The following is a 20,241-nucleotide window of genomic DNA, read 5'->3' on the forward strand; positions in this document are numbered from 1 at the left end:
GAAGCTAAATATCGCTCCATGGCGCCTGATTTTCGGTCCACCGGAGCTGGCGTGGACGAGGTCCTTTTCCCTCTGCTTTTCATGCTGGCAGGTGAGTCGTTTATGACCTGGTGTCTGTAAAACTGCCGGAGATGTTCAGGAGCTCTGAGCGCACGCTGCTCACTCGGCCATTGGCAAGCTCCGCCCCCCCATTTGCTTTGTTTAAGAGCGGCAATATCCTCCTCCATTTTATTTATTAAATCCTCAACTGGTGATATTCTATTCTCCATCTCTTTTAATGCGATCACGTAATTTCCCTAAATCATCTCTGAATAAACTCGTATCAGTTTGCAATCTGTGTTACCACCTTCCCCATAATTTTTTCCAGCCTTGTGACCGCACCCAAAATTTCCTTTATCATACCCAGGTCAGGATCACATATTTCCAAATTTTTCCCTTCAGAGATGTTTAGGTTTCTTTCGATGCTTACTTCTACCCTATCCTCCACCTCTTTCCCTGATTTCACGGAATTTGATGGAGGTGTTGTAGGTATTAAATATTTGCTCAGCCCATGTTGTTTTTGTCTAATTTCCAGGTCAGAATTTCCCGCTGAGCGCCTATTTAATCCGTGCTGATCTTTTTTTTTTTTTTTTGTGGCATTATAATATTATAATATACCTAAATGTAAATTTATCTCACGGTTTATCTCAGTCTATACAAAAATTCCTGAGCAGGAGGTTGTACCCTGGGAGTTTTTCAGAAGGCAATTAGTGGAGAATAGTGTTGATCGAGCACCGTAGTGCTCAGGGGCTCGGGCCGAACACATCGTGATATTCAGGTGCTCGACCGAGCACCCGAGTATAATAGAATTCAATGGGAGAACCCGAGCATTAAACCAGGTACCCCCTGTTCTGAAGAGGGGAGGGTGCCTGGTTCATAAGAAAATGTCAGAAATTGTTGGAAACACCACCGAAATGGTTCTGTAACAGCATGGGGAGGATGTCCTGGATGCCTCTTGGACTCACTGGTCGCTGCTGGGAACTATGTTGTCTGAATAGTACGCCATTTTTACATAATGACAATAATACGCACAAAACAAAGGGGAAAGAAAATCTATTTTAGAGGAAAAATTGATAGAAAACTTTCTTTCCTGAATATTTATTTGTATATAAAGTGCAAGTGCTGCCAAAAATTACAAGGAAGAGGCACTCCGATACACCATTAGTTACACATAAAGGAGGGCACCATACACACCCTTTAAAAATGACAATTTATGGCCTGCTGGTGACACTCATAAACATTAGGAGCAAGGGCATTCTGATCTGATCATCTAAAACATTATGGGCGGTGGCCTGCTGCCGCTTTGGTGACTCTAGTTAACCTGGGGCCGATGACACGTCCCCGTGGCCTATCAACTTTTGATGTAATTGTCATCTCAAAACCATTGTAAATGACGGGTAACGGGGGATCAGTGTTTGATTCCAGAGAGGGAGCCTGAGAAACGGCTACCACATCCAAGGAAGGCAAGCGGGTGGTGCGCAAATCACACACTCCCGACTCGTAGAGGTAGTGACGATAAATAATAATACAGGACTCTTAAGATGCCCTGTAATTGGAATAAGTAACAAAAAATTAGAGGGAATGTCACTGCGGTATTTTGGATGAGGAAACGTTATACATGAGAGGCTCTGCTGCCGCTTTGTTGACTCTAGATAACTTCTGCCTAATCTACGATCCATTTGGATATCTTCCCTAACAACTTTCAATGTAACAGTCAGCTCAAAACAATTGTAACTATGGGTAACTGGGAATCAGTGTTTAATTCTGGAGAGGGAGCCTGAGAAACGGCTACGGCTACCACATCGAAGCAAGGCAGCATGCGCGCAAATTACCTATTAGGTATAATTAGCTGAGGGCCTGCAGGGGAGCTGACCATTTAAAAGATTTGAATTGCGGGCCTGCTGGTGAGTTGAGGTGGGACTGACAAACCCAACTTGATTTTGATGTGTGCATTAATCTGCAGGTGACCGTCATACAGCTCTACAGATTTGTTTCCATCTGCATCTTTCTAAATAATCTGTGGCCTTACTCTTTTGTCCAGACTAAGTCATTGTGCCACTATGTGGCCTCCTCATGCTGCCATCTCCACACCATGTCACCTTGCCACTCATTTTTATCACCATGCTGCTGCTGATGCTGCTTAAAAGGCCTTAAACTGATCACCAGGCCCACAATTTAAAAAAAGTTTTGGAATCGATAAACCCAACTTGCTTTTGTGGGCTGCATCAGTGGCATAACTAGAAATGACTGGGCCCCACAGCAAATTTTTAAATGGGGCTCCAGTAATTTTTTTAGCGACCATTTCCTTTCATGCCACCCCCCATTCCTGTGGCTAGTAAAGATCGCTCTCTCAGACCAGGGCCGGCAGCTGTTCCATACGTTTTATACACTGTCTATACTGTCACTGTATCTAATTTCATTGTGTAATACTGTTGAGGGGGCCCTGACCAAATCCTTTAGTGCTCCTCCTCCTGGATGGGCCCCTTCTGGGTCAGGGCCTCAAAGCTGTAGCTTCCCCCATAGCTACGCCCCTGGTCTACATTAATCTGCAGGTGACTGTTATACAGCTCCACAGATTTGTTTCCATCTGCATCTTTCTAAACAATCTGTGGCCTTAGTCTTTTATCCAGACTCAGTCATTGTGCCACTATGTGTCCTCATGCTGCCATCTCCACAGTATGTCACCTTGCCACTTATTGTTATCACCATGCTGCTGCTGCTTAAAAGGCCTTAAACTGATCACCAGGCCCACAATCTAATTAAAGTTTTATGAACAAAATCGATTTTGTAGGAAAAATTGATTGAAAACATTCTTTCCTGTATATTTACTTGTATATAAAGTGCAAATGCTGCCAAAAATTACAAGGAAGAGGCACTCCGATACAACCTGTATATCACATAAAAGAGGCCCTCATTCACATTGAGTTGTGGGCCTGCAGGTGAGCTGACCCTGTAAAAGATTTTAGGTTTGGGCCTGCAGGTGAGCTGACCCTCTAAAAAATTATATGCGAGGGCCTGCTGGTGAGCGTACCCTGTAAAAAATTATATGTGAGAGCCTGCTGGTGAGCGGACCCTGTAAAAAATTATATGTGAGGGCATGCTGGTGAGCAGACCTTCTAAGAAATTATATGTGAGGGCCTGCTGGTGAGCGGACCCTCTAAAAAAATTATATTCGAAGGCCATATATGCGAGGGCATTATGTGACGAATAAGCAATGCATGTTGATATGACGGAAGAGGAGGATGAGAAAAGGAAGATTCAACAATATACCCTTGTTTGTGGTGGAAGGGGTGCATGGGAATACAGTCTATTAACTACCTTAAAAACAACACATGTAAAGTGCCTTTATGTTCATCAGCATTCCTCTGGTTGAGTCGAGAAGTCATGGTCAATCCAGGCCTTTTTCATTTTTATATGAGTCAACCTGTCTGCATTTTCATTTGACAGGCGGATACGCTTATCTATTATAATGCCACCAGCAGCACTAAATACACGCTCAGACAAAATGCTGGCGGCAGGGCAGGCCAGCACCTCCAAGGCGTAGAGCGCTAGTCGCTGACACAGTCTGCTATGTACTCCTTCACCATCTTCCAAAAATGTTCTCTCCTTGTGGCAGTAGGCCGCACATCAGGGTGAGGGTGCTGGCGGGGTGTCATTAAACTGTCCTAGGCTTTGGAGAGTGTTGCCCTGCCTCTGTTGGAACTGCTGTGTGTTCCCCTTGTCTCCCCTCCTCGGTTGGCCAAGGAAGTATGGACTCTGCCGCCAGCGTTGTCAGATGGAAAATTTTGGAGCAATTTTTCAACAGGGGTCTTCTGGTATTGCACCATTTTGCTCGTCCTCTCCACCAGAGGAATGAGAGTTGAGAAGTTCTGTTTGTAGTGGGGGTTGAGAAGGGTGAACAACCAGTAATCCGTGTTGTTTAAAATGCGTGGGTCGTGGGAAAGGCGGGCTAACATGAAGTCAGCCATGTGAGCCAGAGTACCAACAGGCAAGACTTCGTTGTCTTCATCAGGAGGTTCACTCCCAATCTCCTCATCCTCTTCTGCCCACCCACGCAGAACTGAGCTGAGGCAACCGTCTCCTGCTCCTCCTCTTCAGCCTCCAATTCGCGCTGAGAAGACGAACTGAGGGTGGTCTGGCTATCATCAACCTGTGTAATGTCTTCCCCCATTTCCACCTCTTCCACATGCAAAGCATCATCCTTAATTGTGAGCAGCGAGTGTTTGAGAAGACACAGAAGTGGGATGGTGACGCTGATAATAGCATTATCGCCGCTCACCATCTGTGTTGATTCTTCAAAGTTGTGTAAAACCTCACAGAGGTCAGACATCCATGCCCACTCCTTGCTTGTGAATAGCGGAAGCTGATTGGAAAGGGGACCATGTTGCAGCTGGTATTCCACAACTGCCCTCTGCTGCTCACAAAGCTTGGCCAACATGTGGAACTGCTGCAGCGTTGACAGACCAGCGGAAGCTGTCGGTGACTTGCGGAAATGCGCACACATGCGGCGCACCTTCCCCAGTAGCTCAGGCAAATTGGGGTGTGTTTTTAGAAACCGCTGAACCGATGTGTCTAAGGTTGCCCAGCTCCAAAGCCGCCACCAAGTTACAGCCATTATCAGACACAACCATGCCTGGTTGATGGTTGAGTGGCGAGAGCCACAGCTCAGTCTGGTCTCTTATCCCCTGCCACAGCTCTTCCTGTTTGTCACCTAGGCAGATCAGCTTCAGCTTGGCCTGTTGCCGCTTCCCCACTGCTGTGCTGCACGCGGATAATTCGGAGGTGAATGTGGAGGAGGAGGTGGAGGAGAAGTGGGGGTTGGAGCTACTAACGTAGGTGGTGGCGGAAACCCTGATGGAATTGGGGCCCGCAATCCTTGGCATCGGTAGCTCCTGTGCCATCCCAGGGTACGAGTCGCTCCCAGCCTCCACAACATTCACCTAGTATGCCGTCAGGGAAATGTAGCGTCCCTGGCCGAAAGTACTTGTCCATGTGTCCGTGGTTAACTGCGTTGGTCAGATCACGTGTGATGTTAAGGAACACATGTTGGTGTAAGGCTGGCACTGCACACCTTGAAAAATAGTGGCGGCTGGGGACTGCATAACGAGGAACGGCCGCCGACATCAGGCTGCGGAAGGCCTCAGTGTCCACAAAGCTGCATATTTAGTGCTATGGCCTGTTGGTGGGTGGCTGGGTATTTGCGCTTGTGTTCAAATGCCTGGGGTAATGACATTTGGAATCTGCGCTGGGACAGGGAAGTGGATGTGGTCGCGGATGGTGCTTGCGACGGTCCAGGTGCAGGGCGGGAGGCATCCGGGCCTGCGTCTTGGACAGGGGATTGGCCAGCACGTAACATAGGGGAAGAGGAGGCAGTGGTTTGACCCGCAGACACAGATTGTGGACCCAGGCGTTCGGCCCACCTATTAGCGTGCTTTGATGCCATGTGGTGGATCATGCTGGTGGTGGTGAGGTTGCTAGTGTTCACACCCCGGCTCATTTTGGTGTGGCACAGATTGCAAACTACTATTATTTTTTTTGTCCGCACTTTCCTCAAAAAAGCGCTATACTGCCGAACACCTACCCCTTGGCAAGGGAGATTAACGCAAAGGGAAGCTGTTTGGAACAGTTGCGAGCCTGTTCGCTGGTGCCCGCTTTCTACCTTTTGACACCCCACTGCCTCTTCCAGCCTGTTGAAGTGCTGCAGATCCCTCCCCCTCTGTACTGCTCTCCTCGCTTGGCTTGTTGCCACCTTCCCTGGTTGGGTCAGTGACCTCGTCGTCCAGCACCTCCTCTTCCACTTCCTCACTCTGATCATCCTCCTGATTTGTTGACGTAACCACAACCTCAGTGATTGACAACTGTTTGTCATCCTCTTGCTCAACCTCTTTGGACAGTAATTGCGGTTGAGTCATTGGCAACTGTTTTTTATCATCATCCACCTCATTAGTGTTTAATTGCCGTTCCGCAGCGTCATGTTCTTATGAATATGGATGCCCAATATCTGGCCCTGACACACAGACGCTATTGCAGCGCAGATGTGACAATTCACTGCAGGACCGTTTATAGGAAAATTATGGAAAAAATATATTTGTTATCACTAATATTTTTACCAGTATGCACGCCTGACACACAAGATGTGGCATGGATGTCACAGTTCACAGCAAGCACAGTATATGGAAAAGGTGTGTAAAAAGGGTTAGTATGGAAAAAGGAAAATAGATTTCACTTATATTTTTACAATCTCTTGTCCTGACCCACACACGCTATTGCAGCGCAGATGTGACAATTCACTGCAGACATCGTTTATAGGCAAAGTGTGGATAAATTGCACGGAATACCTCATATTTTATCACCAGCTATTTGTCTCAGTAGCAGCCCAAAGGCCATCAGAAACGTCCGCTCCCACCGGGAACTTAATCTTTCCACGTCTCCTGCTCTCCTCACAAACAGCCTCTCAGGCAAACACTGCCCTCCTCCACTTAGCACCGCACATTCAAGGCTGCTAGGGCCACTCTCACTGACCCTTGTGCTCCATGCCAGTCAGCCAGGACGATCCGGTCTCCAGTGCGGCGTCTCTCCAGTCACCTCTTCCTATCGCTCGCAGACAGCCTACACGTCCGGATTAAGCCACGAGAACAGGGGACAGAGCTTAGCGTTACACGTCAGACACTCCCATGCTGCACTGTTAATGATGATTATTTGCTTATTTTCATTGAGGTACCCCAAGATAGCATCTCTTAGAAAACCTTCAAACATTTACCCACGACAGATGTTAAACTTGCTGGCCTATAGTTTCCGTGCTCTGTTTTTGGACCCTTTTTGAATATTGGCACCAAATTTGCTAAGAGACAATTCTGTTGAACACTCTCTCTGCCAGTATAGAGTCCTTAAATATCAGAAATAAGGGTCTGGCTATGACATTACTTACTTGTCTTAGGATACGGGGGCGTATGCCATCTGGTGCCGGCGATTTGTATATTTTTATCTTTTTAAGACGCCGCTGTACTTCTTCCTGGGTCAGACAGGGCACTTTTAATGGGGAATTTACTTTTACATTCTGCATTTCATCTGACAGTTTATTTTCCTCAGTGAATACAGTGGAGAAAAAAATAATAGCTTTGCTTTCTCCTCATTGCTGTTTGCAACTCCCTCCTCATCACTCTGTAAAGGGCCGACACCTTCAGATTTATAGTTTAGTTTTACTCTCTTTGGCAATGAATCTCTCGTCTCTAAATTGGCTGCTTTTATTTGTCTTTGACAATATATATATATATATATATATATACAGACGTGGACAAAATTGTTGGTACCCTTTGGTCAATGAAAGAAAAAGTCACCATGGTCACAGAAATAACTTTAATCTGACAAAAGTAATAATAAATTAAAATTCTATAAATGTTAACCAATGAAAGTCAGACATTGTTTTTCAACCATGCTTCAACAGAATTATGTAAAAAAATAAACTCATGAAACAGGCATGGACAAAAATGATGGTACCCCTAGAAAACACAGAACATAATGTGACCAAAGGGACATGTTAATTCAAGGTGTGTCCACTAATTAGCATCACAGGTGTCTACAACCTTGTAATCAGCCATTGGGCCTATATATTTGGCTCCAGGTAATCACTGTGTTGTTTGGTGATATGGTGTGTACCACACTCGACATGGACCAGAGGAAGCAAAGGAAAGAGCTGTCTCAAGAGATCAGAAAGAAAATTATAGACAAGCATGTTAAAGGTAAAGGCTATAAGACCATCTCCAAGCAACTAGATGTTCCTGTGAGTACAGTTGCACATATTATTCATAAGTTTAAGATCCATGGGACTGTAGCCAACCTCCCTGGACGTGGCCGCAGGAGGAAAATTGATGACAAATCTAAGAGACGGATAATCCGAATGGTAACAAAAGAGCCTAGAAAGACTTCTAAAGAGATTCAAGGTGAACTTCATGCTCAAGGAACATCAGTGTCAGATCGCACCATCCGTCGTTGTTTGAGCCAAAGTGGACTACATGGGAGACGACCAAGGAGGACACCATTGTTGAAAACGAATCATAAAAAAGCAAGACTGGAATATGCCAAACTACATGTTGACAAGCCACAAAGCTTCTGGGAGAATGTCCTGTGGACAGATGAGACAAAAATCGAAGTTTTTGCCAAGGCACATCAGCTGTATGTTCACAGACGAAAAAATGAAGCATATCAAGAAAAGAACACTGTCCCTACTGTGAAACATGGAGGAGGCTCTGTTATGTTCTGGGGCTGCTTTGCTGCGTCTGGCACAGGGTGTCTTGAATCTGTGCAGGGTACAATGAAATCTCAAGACTATCAAGGAATTCTAGAGAGAAATGTACTAGCCAGTGTCAGAAAGCTTGGTCTCAGTCGCAGGTCATGGGTCTTGCAACAGGACAATGACCCAAAACACACCGCTAAAAACACCCAAGAATGGCTAAGAGGAAAAAATTGGACTATTCTAAAGTGGCCTTCTATGAGCCCTGACCTCAATCCTATTGAGCATCTTTGGAAGGAGCTGAAACATGCAGTCTGGAAAAGGCACCCTTCAAACCGGACACAACTGGAGCAGTTTGCTCATGAGGAGTGGGCCAAAATACCTGCTGAGAGGTGCAGATGTCTCATTGACAGTTACAGGAAGCGTTTGATTGCAGTGATTGCCTCAAAAGGTTGCGCAACAAAATATTAAGTTAGGGGTACCATCATTTTTGTCCATGCCTGTTTCATGAGTTTATTTTTTTACATAATTCTGTTGAAGCATGGTTGAAAAACAATGTCTGACTTTCATTGGTTAACATTTATAGAATTTTAATTTATTATTACTTTTGTCAGATTAAAGTTATTTCTGTGACCATTGTGACTTTTTCTTTCATTGACCAAAGGGTACCAACAATTTTGTCCACGTCTGTATATATATATTATAGTTTTCCTATGCTTTCTCGCTCCCCTCTTGTTAGATTTAAATGTTTGCTTTTTTGTCATTTATTGCTTTCTTTACAGTTTTATTTATCCCCATTGTTGTTTTTTTTGTTCCTTACCCTTTTATTCCCATAAGGTATGTACCTCTCACAATTAGATTTTAGGATGCTTTTAAAAATATTCCATTTTGTGGCTGTATTTTTACTTTTAAGGACTTTGTCCCAGTTAGTTAGGCCTATGGGCCTCTCTTAGTTGGGTAAATTTAGGTTTTTTAAGTTTGGTATTTTTGTTCCTCCCTGAAGAAATGACAATTGGAAGGTTATTACTTTACGGTCACTATTTCCCAGGTGTCCCTTGACCTGCACATCTGTTGTTCTGTCAGGTCTATTGGTTAATACTAAGTCCAGTCATGGGTGAAGCAGGGGGAGCTGCCTGGGCCAGAGTATTGGCTGAGAGAGTACCTTGGTATTTCTACCTTGTGGCCAGTGTTGGAGTCCCTGAGTATGGTCCCTGGGAGAATGCTTCCTGCCCATAGGCTAGCTAACCAGGTGTGGAAGGCTGCCAAATTTAACGCATTTGCAGATCTACCTGATGCAGCTCCCCTCTGGGATAACCTTATGTTCCCACACTTGATTGACCTGGAGGGCTCGGCGATTTGGAAAGGATATGGGATCATATCATTGGAAGAGTTATATGTGGGGGGTGTGCTTAGATCTCTGCAGCAACTGCAGGAGAAGTTTGAGATTCCTCACACCCACTTCTATAGATACCTTCAGCTACGACATGCTCTGGAGGCGCAATTTAGGGGGATGAGCCGCAGTATTTCCAAGTACCCTCTGATAGGAGTGCTGAGGTCCCAGGGTCCTAGGGGAGTCATCTCTGTCTTATACACACAGCTACTTGGAGATAGAATGCGACTTCAGCCGCTGGAGGTAGAAGCAAAATGGAAATCTACTATCCCGACACTTGATGATGAGGAGTGGGAGGAGGCATTACTGGTTCCCACCAAGGTTTCTCCATCGGTTAATAATAGATTGACTCAGCTGTTTATCCTCCATAGAAGTTATCTGTCCCCTCTTAGGCTGTACAAAATGGGGAGATTATCTAGTAGCAGATGCCACAGGTGTCAGGAGGAGGGAGCTGACTTCTGGCATTTGATATGGAGCTGTAGCTATGTGCGGACCTTCTGGGAAAGTGTTGTAGGGATTTTGTCGACGTTGGTGCCCGCTCCGATAACACTTTGCCCCAAAATATGTATACTGGGAATTCTGGATGAGGAACTGTGGACACATCATCATAGAGTATTTTTGGGAGAGACTTTGTTTTTGGCCAGAAAGGCGATAGCTTTGAGATGGATGGCGGACAGGCCCCCTGCAGCTGGTCAGTGGAAAGGCTTGGTAAATCAGGCTATGTCTATGGAAAAGGTAGTCTATATTCATAGGAAGTGCCCGAAGAAATTTGAAAAAGTATGGGGGGAGTGGTGCTCTTCGACTCACTCACTACATCGCTCTCATATGCATTCGGTGTCGGAGGACCCTTGGGGATGATGGCCTCTGCTTGCTGACTATTACTTGAGTACTACAAGTTACTTGATGCGTGGTGGGGTGCTGGTTTGCCTACTGCTCTTGCAAATAATGTCACTGTCCCTCTTGATGTTTTTGTGATATGTATCTGAACATTTGCTTGTGAAGTATGGGACTCCCCTGAGTGGGCTGTCACTGCTTCCTGCTGTCTTGATTCATGCCTAATGTTAACCTTCAATAAAACGAGTTTAAAAAAAAAATACTAAGTCCAGTATGGTTGTCCCTCTAGTCAGGTCCTGAACCAGTTGGGAAAGGTAGTTGTCTTTGGTTATTGCCAAGAACCTATTTCCTTTTATTAGATCTACAGGTTTCCCAGTCTATATCTGGGTATATAAAGTCCCCCATAATAACAGCCTCATTATGATATGCCGCCTCGTCTATCTTGTTTAGTAGTACCAATAGTACTTGCTTTTGTTTTGGCGATCCATTGGAGGATGTAATTGCGCGGTCTGGCGCCATTGGGTCACGTCGAGGCCGTGATGCGTTTCCGCTCTTTGGAGCGCATCGAGGTGTCGACTTCCGCTTGGGTGCCATCTTGCGCATGCGCACTTGCTTTTCCACCAGGCCGGTCTCCACCGGCGCCCGCATTTGCGCTCGGACCATGCACCGGGGAGTATTCAGGTAACGCCCACATGCGCCTTCCCCTGTCTCCTCCTCCCTTCATCATTTTATTGACCTGACTACAGCTATACTTAATTATTGATTAATTATGATGACTATAACAATCTTGAAACATCAGTGCATACTTACGTGGACCTCTGAGGAAGCTAGTCTATGTACTAGCGATACGCGTGAGGGTTCTTTGCTTTCCTCACTTATGGGTGTACAGCTCCTATGGGCCACCACTGTGTTTCTGGTAAGTATATTATCCAGGAGATTGTAGACATTTTTTTTGCTATCTTCTTTGCTGATTGTATATACATTGATTGTTTCTATGGCAACTTTGGATGAATTTTTATACATGATTTTAACCATCAGTGGGGTTTGCTCCATGTATTAATATTTTTAATCAGTATGTTTGAATAAATCATGTTTTATTTTTGGAGGTGCGGCCTATTTGTGGTATTTCTTTACTTAGTTGTGTTCATATTTGCATTTCTTGGGAATATCTCAAGTACCGTATGACCGCTAAGACCTTTAGGAAAGCCTTCCAGACAGCCAAAGTAAGTGCCAAAATTCGTTGTCCAATGATTCAGGAATTTGGATGCCTATAAAGGACAGAGAGACAAACATAGATTTTTATAATATAGATATTATGTATATGGACAGTTTTAGCTACATACAAGGGGGTCCGTAAGGTTCATCAGCAGTGATTGAGGAGTGTCTTCACTGTTCAGTACAGCGCTTTCCAGATAAACTCATTGGCAGTTTTGTAATTAAAAAAAGGACTAAATCAACAAATAAAGTATATTGCAAAAATAAATAGAATCACTCGCCCTATGCCTTTAAGAAAATTAAATTAAATGACCCTTATGCTTTACGCTATAGCTGAGTTTATGGCATGGATTTTATACTGAATCCACCAGCTTCATCGGGTCTAAGAGACCTATTTTGTTTTGAGGAATGTGGAGAAGGATCCTTTTTAAATTAATTTGTTGCATTAACATGATGCCCACTCGGCATGGAAGGGCCAAAGGTGTTGTGAGAAGGTAGCCTAGATTGTAAGACATGGTCAGGTTATTCAAATTTGAGTTATGTTTGTGGTTACCGGAAGTAGACTTGAATCAGTTTTTTGTAACCAAAATCAAGAGTGGTTTAAAAATGGATGACTGGTACCTGTAGTTCCTGCTGAATCAATTTCCAGCCTAATAGCAACGTTATAGGTTTGTCTACTTTTGTCTCTATTTTTCAATTCCAATTTTTGTCTTCACAGAAAATCCCAGTCAAAATTGTAATGGAAATGTTATATTATCACTAAATTCTAAAGGAGAAGATGAAGATAGCATGCAGCGTTCTTCAGGAGAAACTCTCCTTACCCTTAATGTACACCCAGGACTTCACAGAGCAGATGTATGTTATAATCTCCCTAATCATGAGGAACCTCAAGGGGTTAAAAGATTTCAGTATGCTAAAGAGTTCAGTAAAGGATCAAGACTTTCTACACACAGAAGAATTCTCCCAGGGAAAAGTCCATACTCCTATGCAGAATGTGGGAAGCACTTCACAAAGAAATCAAGTCTTGTTGAACATGAGAAAAATCACAAAGGAGAAAAACCGTATTCATGCTCAGAATGTGAGAAATGCTTTATTTGGAAATCCCATCTTGGTATACATCAGAAAAGTCACACAGGGGAGAAACCTTATTCCTGTTCAGAATGTTTTAAGTGCTTCCCATTAAAATCAAGTCTTGTTAGACATGAGAAAATTCACAAAGCAGAGAAGCCATACTCCTGCTCAGAATGTGATACATGGTTTATAGAGAAATCAAAACTTGTTACACATGAAAGAAGTCACACAGAAGAGAAGCCATACTCCTGTTCAGAATGTGGGAAGTGCTTTACAAAAAAATCAAGTCTTGTTGAACATGAGAAAAATCACAAAGGAGAAAAACCGTATTCATGCTCAGAATGTGAGAAATGCTTTATTTGGAAATCCCATCTTGGTATACATCAGAAAAGTCACACAGGGGAGAAACCTTATTCCTGTTCAGAATGTTTTAAGTGCTTCCCATTAAAATCAAGTCTTGTTAGACATGAGAAAATTCACAAAGCAGAGAAGCCATACTCCTGCTCAGAATGTGATAAATGGTTTATAGAGAAATCAAAACTTGTTACACATGAAAGAAGTCACACAGAAGAGAAGCCATACTCCTGTTCAGAATGTGGGAAGTGCTTTACAAAAAAATCAAGTCTTGTTGAACATGAGAAAAATCACAAAGGAGAAAAACCGTATTCATGCTCAGAATGTGAGAAATGCTTTATTTGGAAATCCCATCTTGGTATACATCAGAAAAGTCACACAGGGGAGAAACCTTATTCCTGTTCAGAATGTTTTAAGTGCTTCCCATTAAAATCAAGTCTTGTTAGACATGAGAAAATTCACAAAGCAGAGAAGCCATACTCCTGCTCAGAATGTAATAAATGGTTTATAGAGAAATCAAAACTTGTTAAACATGAGAGAAGTCATACAGGAGAGAAACCATATTCATGTTCAGAATGTGGGAAATGTTTTACAGATAAATCAGTTCTTGTTAAACATTTGAGACGTCACACGGGAGTCAAACCGTTTTTATGTTCAGAATGTGGGAAGTGTTTTACAGATAAATCAACTCTTGATGGACATTGGAGAATTCACACAGGAGAGAAGCTGTATTCATGTCCAGAATGTGGGAAATGTTTTATAGATAAATCCGTTCTTGTTAGACATTTGAGATGTCACACAGGAGAAAAACCGTTTTTATGTTCAGAATGTGGAAAATGTTTTACAGATAAATCAAGTCTTGTTGCACATTGGAGAATTCACACAGGAGAGAAACCGTATTTATGTTCAGAATGTGGGAAATGTTTTACAGATAAATCAAGTCTTGTTGCACATTGGAGAACTCACACAGGAGAGAAGCCATATTCATGTCCAGAATGTGGGGAATGTTTTACTGCTAATATCAAACTTAAGGATCATCAGAAATGTCACACAGGAGAGAAGCTGTTTTGATGTTTTAGATATTGAAAATGTTTTATAAAGAAAACAAATTCTAAAACTCATCAGCTTTTTTTTTCCAATTATATGAAATACTATAAGAGCAAAAAGAAATGTTAACCCCAGTTTTTTACAGACAGGTAAGTCATATGTTCCGCAACAGCAAGAAAAGTTGCGCAATGTGTCTGCAACTTGACAAATCAGCCAAAAATCTGCCAAATTGCCAAAATGTCACAGTCAAGTTGCACTGGAACCTCACTGTATTGTGTTCTATGATTGCAAAGTCGCATATGACCTGCAACCACATATCCAAGTGTCGTGGCATATTGCGTGTCACATTGTGACCATTTGACAATCAATAGATGCAGTTTCACAATGCGACATTGTGATTTTCATATCACATAACGTATGTGGACATTAATATTTCAGTATTTACAGATAAAATAAACTGTTATATTTTCTCCACGACATCATCACCATTGTCACTAACAGACATTGTCTTTTTGGCTCATATACTTTCTCATAGCGCTGTGACCTTCATTGCTCCTACAGAGTAATCCTCCTGTGCAGATGACAGTGATATTGGTGGCATGATGACTATATCACTGATTTATCTGACCGGGTGATCTGTGATAATTAACCCCATATGTGCATTCCTGCGGTTTAATGATAAACCTATCTAGATACTGGAGCTGAGGGATATATCGGTGGTGGGAATCGCTTGTGATGTAACATGTTAATTAACCCCTGTATAATGGGATTATGAATTCAGTGACCAAGTGATGCTTATTAGAGATGGCCTTTGCAGTTTGTGGCGAACTTTGCGTGTTCGCGATTCGCCGAACATGCAAACATTTGGAGATATTCGCGCCCGCCATATTCTTTTACATTGTGAAGAATTTTGATCCATGACACATCCATTAGGTGGTACAGGACAGCCAATTGAGACATTTCAGCACATGGACATACCCTGTCACGAGTTGGAGGTCCCAGGAGAGACCTCCGCGTCGTCAAGCAAAAACATACAGCAATACGGTAAAGTTACAACAGAGTTTATTGCACAAACAGAATCCAAGGAGGGAAACACAGGGAAATTGAGAGCTCTATGTACCGTCCGCACAGTGGGAGGAAAACCCCCACTGCGCCACTGTCTAGTAATACTCCAGAGGGGCGTGACTAAGCAACTCCTGGTATTCACTAGGGACCCAGATGGTAGTGTTAGGCTTTGCCGCAGGGAGTTGCCAGGGTCCACTCTGGAGCGTGAACTAGACAGTGACAACAGGAGCAAACGGACAACAGGTACCAGAAGGTACCGACGGTACATAGGCAAACATAACATAGACAGGCAAATACAAGCAGGCAACTAAAAACACAAGCAGGAGTTCATGCAAGGGAACAAGAGTGGCAATGAGCAGAGAAGGACTAGCTCCACCAGTGGTATACTGCGTGGCCTTGCCCATAGCACGCTGCAGCAAGGGCTTGCTGAACAGAGACATATGAATACACGCAAGGTGACTCAAACATAATAGATAACAGAAAGACAGGAAAGAGGACGGCAAGTGAACAAGTAGGAAACCCACAGAGCACAGACAGACACGGATCCCATGGGTCAGCAGCATGGGAGAGCGAGTACAACCTAGGAGCAGGACAAGACAACACACACCAGGAGAGCTGACCCAGAACTGATGGAAACCTCAGCCTTATATACAGGTTCCATGGGTGCAGCAGAGAGGCCACACCCATAGAGCAGACAGAGAAGATTAACTCCAGATAGGAACACAGGGGAGTTAACCCATAAAGAATCACAAAGAACACACAGAAACTAAACTTCAGCGAGGAGCGCCGAACGAGCAAGAACGGAAGGTCACAGCCATAGATAGTGGCTGTGACATACTCCCTACCTTATAAATAAATCTGATCTGGCTGCCATTTTACATTCAGTGTTTTGCCAGTGTAGGGAGAGGTTGCTGTGTGGAGCAGGGACAGGCTGTTAGGGACCCCAAACGCTAGCTAATAGGGCCACAAAAGTCTTTTTAAGGACTGGTATAGGTGTGCTGTCAATATGTGTGATACACAGAGGGGTGAGATATACTTACAGGGAGTGCAGAATTATTAGGCAAGTTGTATTTTTGAGGATTAATTTTATTATTGAACAACAACCATGTTCTCAATGAACCCAAAAAACTCATTAATATCAAAGTTTAATATTTTTGGAAGTAGTTTTTAGTTTGTTTTTAGTTTTAGCTATTTTAGGGGGATATCTGTGTGTGCAGGTGACTATTACTGTGCATAATTATTAGGCAAATTAACAAAAAACAAATATATACCCATTTCAATTATTTATTTTTACCAGTGAAACCAATATAACATCTCAACATTCACAAATATACATTTCTGACATTCAAAAACAAAACAAAAACAAATCCGTGACCAATATAGCCACCTTTCTTTGCAAGGACACTCAAAAGCCTGCCATCCATGGATTCTGTCAGTGTTTTGATCTGTTCACCATCAACATTGCGTGCAGCAGCAACCACAGCCTCCCAGACACTGTTCAGAGAGGTGTACTGTTTTCCCTCCTTGTAAATCTCACATTTGATGATGGACCACAGGTTCTCAATGGGGCTCAGATCAGGTGAACAAGGAGGCCATGTCATTAGATTTTCTTCTTTTATACCCTTTCTTGCCAGCCACGCTGTGGAGTACTTGGACGCATGTGATTGCATTGTCCTGCATGAAAATCATGTTTTTCTTGAAGGATGCAGACTTCTTCCTGTACCACTGCTTGAAGAAGGTGTCTTCCAGAAACTGGCAGTAGGACTGGGAGTTGAGCTTGACTCCATCCTCAACCCGAAAAGGCCCCACAAGCTCATCTTTGATGATACCAGCCCAAACCAGTACTCCACCTCCACCTTGCTGGCGTCTGAGTCGGACTGGAGCTCTCTGCCCTTTACCAATCCAGCCACGGGCCCATCCATCTGGCCCATCAAGACTCACTCTCATTTCATCAGTCCATAAAACCTTAGAAAAATCAGTCTTGAGATATTTCTTGGCCCAGTCTTGACGTTTCAGCTTGTGTGTCTTGTTCAGTGGTGGTCGTCTTTCAGCCTTTCTTACCTTGGCCATGTCTCTGAGCATTGCACACCTTGTGCTTTTGGGCACTCCAGTGATGTTGCAGCTCTGAAATATGGCCAAACTGGTGGCAAGTGGCATCTTGGCAGCTGCACGCTTGACTTTTCTCAGTTCATGGGCAGTTATTTTGCGCCTTGGTTTTTCCACACGCTTCTTGCGACCCTGTTGACTATTTTGAATGAAACGCTTGATTGTTCGATGATCACGCTTCAGAAGCTTTGCAATTTTAAGAGTGCTGCATCCCTCTGCAAGATATCTCACTATTTTTGACTTTTCTGAGCCTGTCAAGTCCTTCTTTTGACCCATTTTGCCAAAGGAAAGGAAGTTGCCTAATAATTATGCACACCTGATATAGGGTGTTGATGTCATTAGACCACACCCCTTCTCATTACAGAGATGCACATCACCTAATATGCTTAATTGGTAGTAGGCTTTCGAGCCTATACAGCTTGGAGTAAGACAACATGCATAAAGAGGATGATGTGGTCAAAATACTCATTTGCCTAATAATTCTGCACTCCCTGTATAATATACTTTTATAATGAGTCAAAAACACATAGATCTATATAGTGATCACCTGGAAGTCAGGGGACTAGGGGCTTACCAGGGCCATTTTTATATAGGTTAAGGTTCCGGACGGGGTCGCTCTTATCAGGGCGGGTGGTCTGAATGGAGATCGCAAATTCGAATAATACATCTGGTATGTCACTGTCCATGTTGTGGGACTATTTGTGCACTTCTAGTAATTATTTCTTAGCTGCAAATATGAGCTGAAGGTTTTTTTGTCTCGCCAGTAGATCGCCCTGTCATCTGGCCTCTGTTTGTTGAATATCGAATATACATCATATGATTTTTTTTGTTTAGTTTTTAACACATTTTGTAATCCCCCCCCCCCCCCAAACAATTCATTATACAGTATAAATACAGTCCTGATCAAAAGTTTAAGACCACTTGAAAAATGGCAAAAAATCATATTTGACATTGTTGAATCTTAACAAGGTTCCAAGTAGAGCTTCAACATGCAACAAGAAGAAATGGGAGTGAGACAAAACATTTTTTGAGCATTCAATTAATTGAAAATAACGATTAAACTGAAACAGGCTGTTTTTCAGCTGATCCAAATTTTAGGACCACATGCCTTTAAAAGGCCAAATCTGTGCAAAGATCTGGATTCATTGTAATTTTCTGTCAAGTAGTCACACGTTGTGATGGCAAAGGCAAAAAAACTCTCCCTTTTTGAACTGCATAAGCAGGGTCTCTCACAGCGCGCCATCGCTGCTGAGGTCAGACGCAGTTATGGGTTAATGAACAAAAAAGTCAAGTGGAAGACCTAAAAAAATTTCATCAGCACTGAGCCGGAGGATCCAATTGGCTGTCCGTCAAGACACTGGACGATCCTCGACCCAAATTAAGGCCCTTACTGGTGCTGACTGCAGCCCCATAACCATCAGACGGCATCTGAGACTGAAGGGCTTCAAAAACAAAAAACGTCTTCAAAGACCTCGTCATTCTAAGGTGAAAGAAAGTTTTATTCTCTGATGAGAAAAAAATTAACCTTGATGGTCCTGATGGTTTCCAATGTTACTGGCATGACAAGCAGATCCCACCTGAGATGTTTTCTACTTGCCACAGTGGAGGGGGCGCCATAATGGTCTGGGGTGCTTTTTCCTTCAGTGGAACAATGGAGCTTCAGGAAGTGCAGGGGCGTCAAACGGCCGCTGGCTATGTCCAGATGTTGCAGAGAGCATTCCTCATGACTGAGGGCCCTCGTCTGTGTGGTAACAACTGGGTTTTTCAACAGGACAACGCTACAGTACACAATGCCCGCAGGCCATAGACTTCTTCCAGGAGAATAACATCACTCTTTTGGCCCATCCTGCGTGTTCCCCTGATCTAAATCCAATTGAGAACCTTTGGGGATCAATGGCAAGGGAAGTTTACAAAAATGGATAACAGTTCCAGACAGTAGATGGCCTTCGTGCGGCCGTCTTCACCACTTGGAGAAATGTTCCCACTCCCCTCATGGAAACGCTTGCATCAAGCATGCCGAAACATATTTTTGAAGTGATAAACCATAACTGCGGAGCTACTCATTACTGAGTTCATGTTTGGAAGTTGGATTTCTGTTTTGGGGGGGTTTAGTATTTTTTGGGAGGTGTGGTCCTAAACTTTTGATCAGCTGAAAAACAGCCTGTTTCAGTTTATTCGTTGTTTTCATTAACCACTTCAACCCCGCTAGCTAAAAACCCCCTTAATGACCAGGCCACTTTTTACACTTCTGCACTACACTACTTTCACCGTTTATTGCTTGGTCATGCAACTTACCACCCAAATTAATTTTACCTCCTTTTCTTCTCACTAATAGAGCTTTCATTTGGTGGTATTTCATTGCTGCTGACATTTTTACTTTTTTTGTTATTAATCAAAATTTAATGATTTTTTTTCACTTTTTTTCACTTTCAGCTGTAAAATTTTGCAAAAAAAACGACATCCATATATAAATTTTTCGCTAAATTTATTTTTCTACATGTCTTTGATAAAAAAAAAATGTTTGGGCAAAAAAAAAAAAAATGGTTTGGGTAAAAGTTATAGCGTTTACAAACTATGGTACAAAAATGTGAATTTCCGCTTTTTGAAGCAGCTTTGACTTTCTGAGCACTTGTCATGTTTCCTGAGGTTCTACAATGCCCAGACCCCATTTCGGAAAGTAGACACCCTAAGGTATTCGCTGATGGGCATAGTGAGTTCATAGAACTTTTTATTTTTTGTCACAAGTTAGCGGAAAATTATGATTTTTTGGGGGCCCCTAAATTGCCAGGGCAGTATAACTACCCCACAAGTGACCCCATTTTGGAAAGAAGACACCCCAAGGTATTCCGTGAGGGGCATGGCGAGTTCCTAGAATTTTTTATTTTTTGTC

At 43.2% G+C, this 20,241-nt stretch overlaps 1 protein-coding gene across 1 annotated transcript in view; it reads left to right on the forward strand.

The window, feature by feature from the left end:
- The window catches only part of LOC122925085 (gastrula zinc finger protein XlCGF26.1-like), a 33,846-nt gene extending 19,290 nt beyond the window's left edge, over positions 1–14,556 (forward strand). Inside the window, exon 2 of the mRNA XM_044276602.1 lies at positions 12,427–14,556. Coding sequence (XP_044132537.1) covers positions 12,427–14,204 — 1,778 coding nt within the window. The 3' untranslated portion in view covers positions 14,205–14,556. The remainder of the gene's footprint in view (positions 1–12,426) is intronic.
- Positions 14,557–20,241: the final 5,685 nt, after the last annotated feature.

Source organism: Bufo gargarizans, chromosome 1, assembly GCF_014858855.1.
Source record: "Bufo gargarizans isolate SCDJY-AF-19 chromosome 1, ASM1485885v1, whole genome shotgun sequence".
Classification (NCBI taxonomy): domain Eukaryota; kingdom Metazoa; phylum Chordata; class Amphibia; order Anura; family Bufonidae; genus Bufo; species Bufo gargarizans.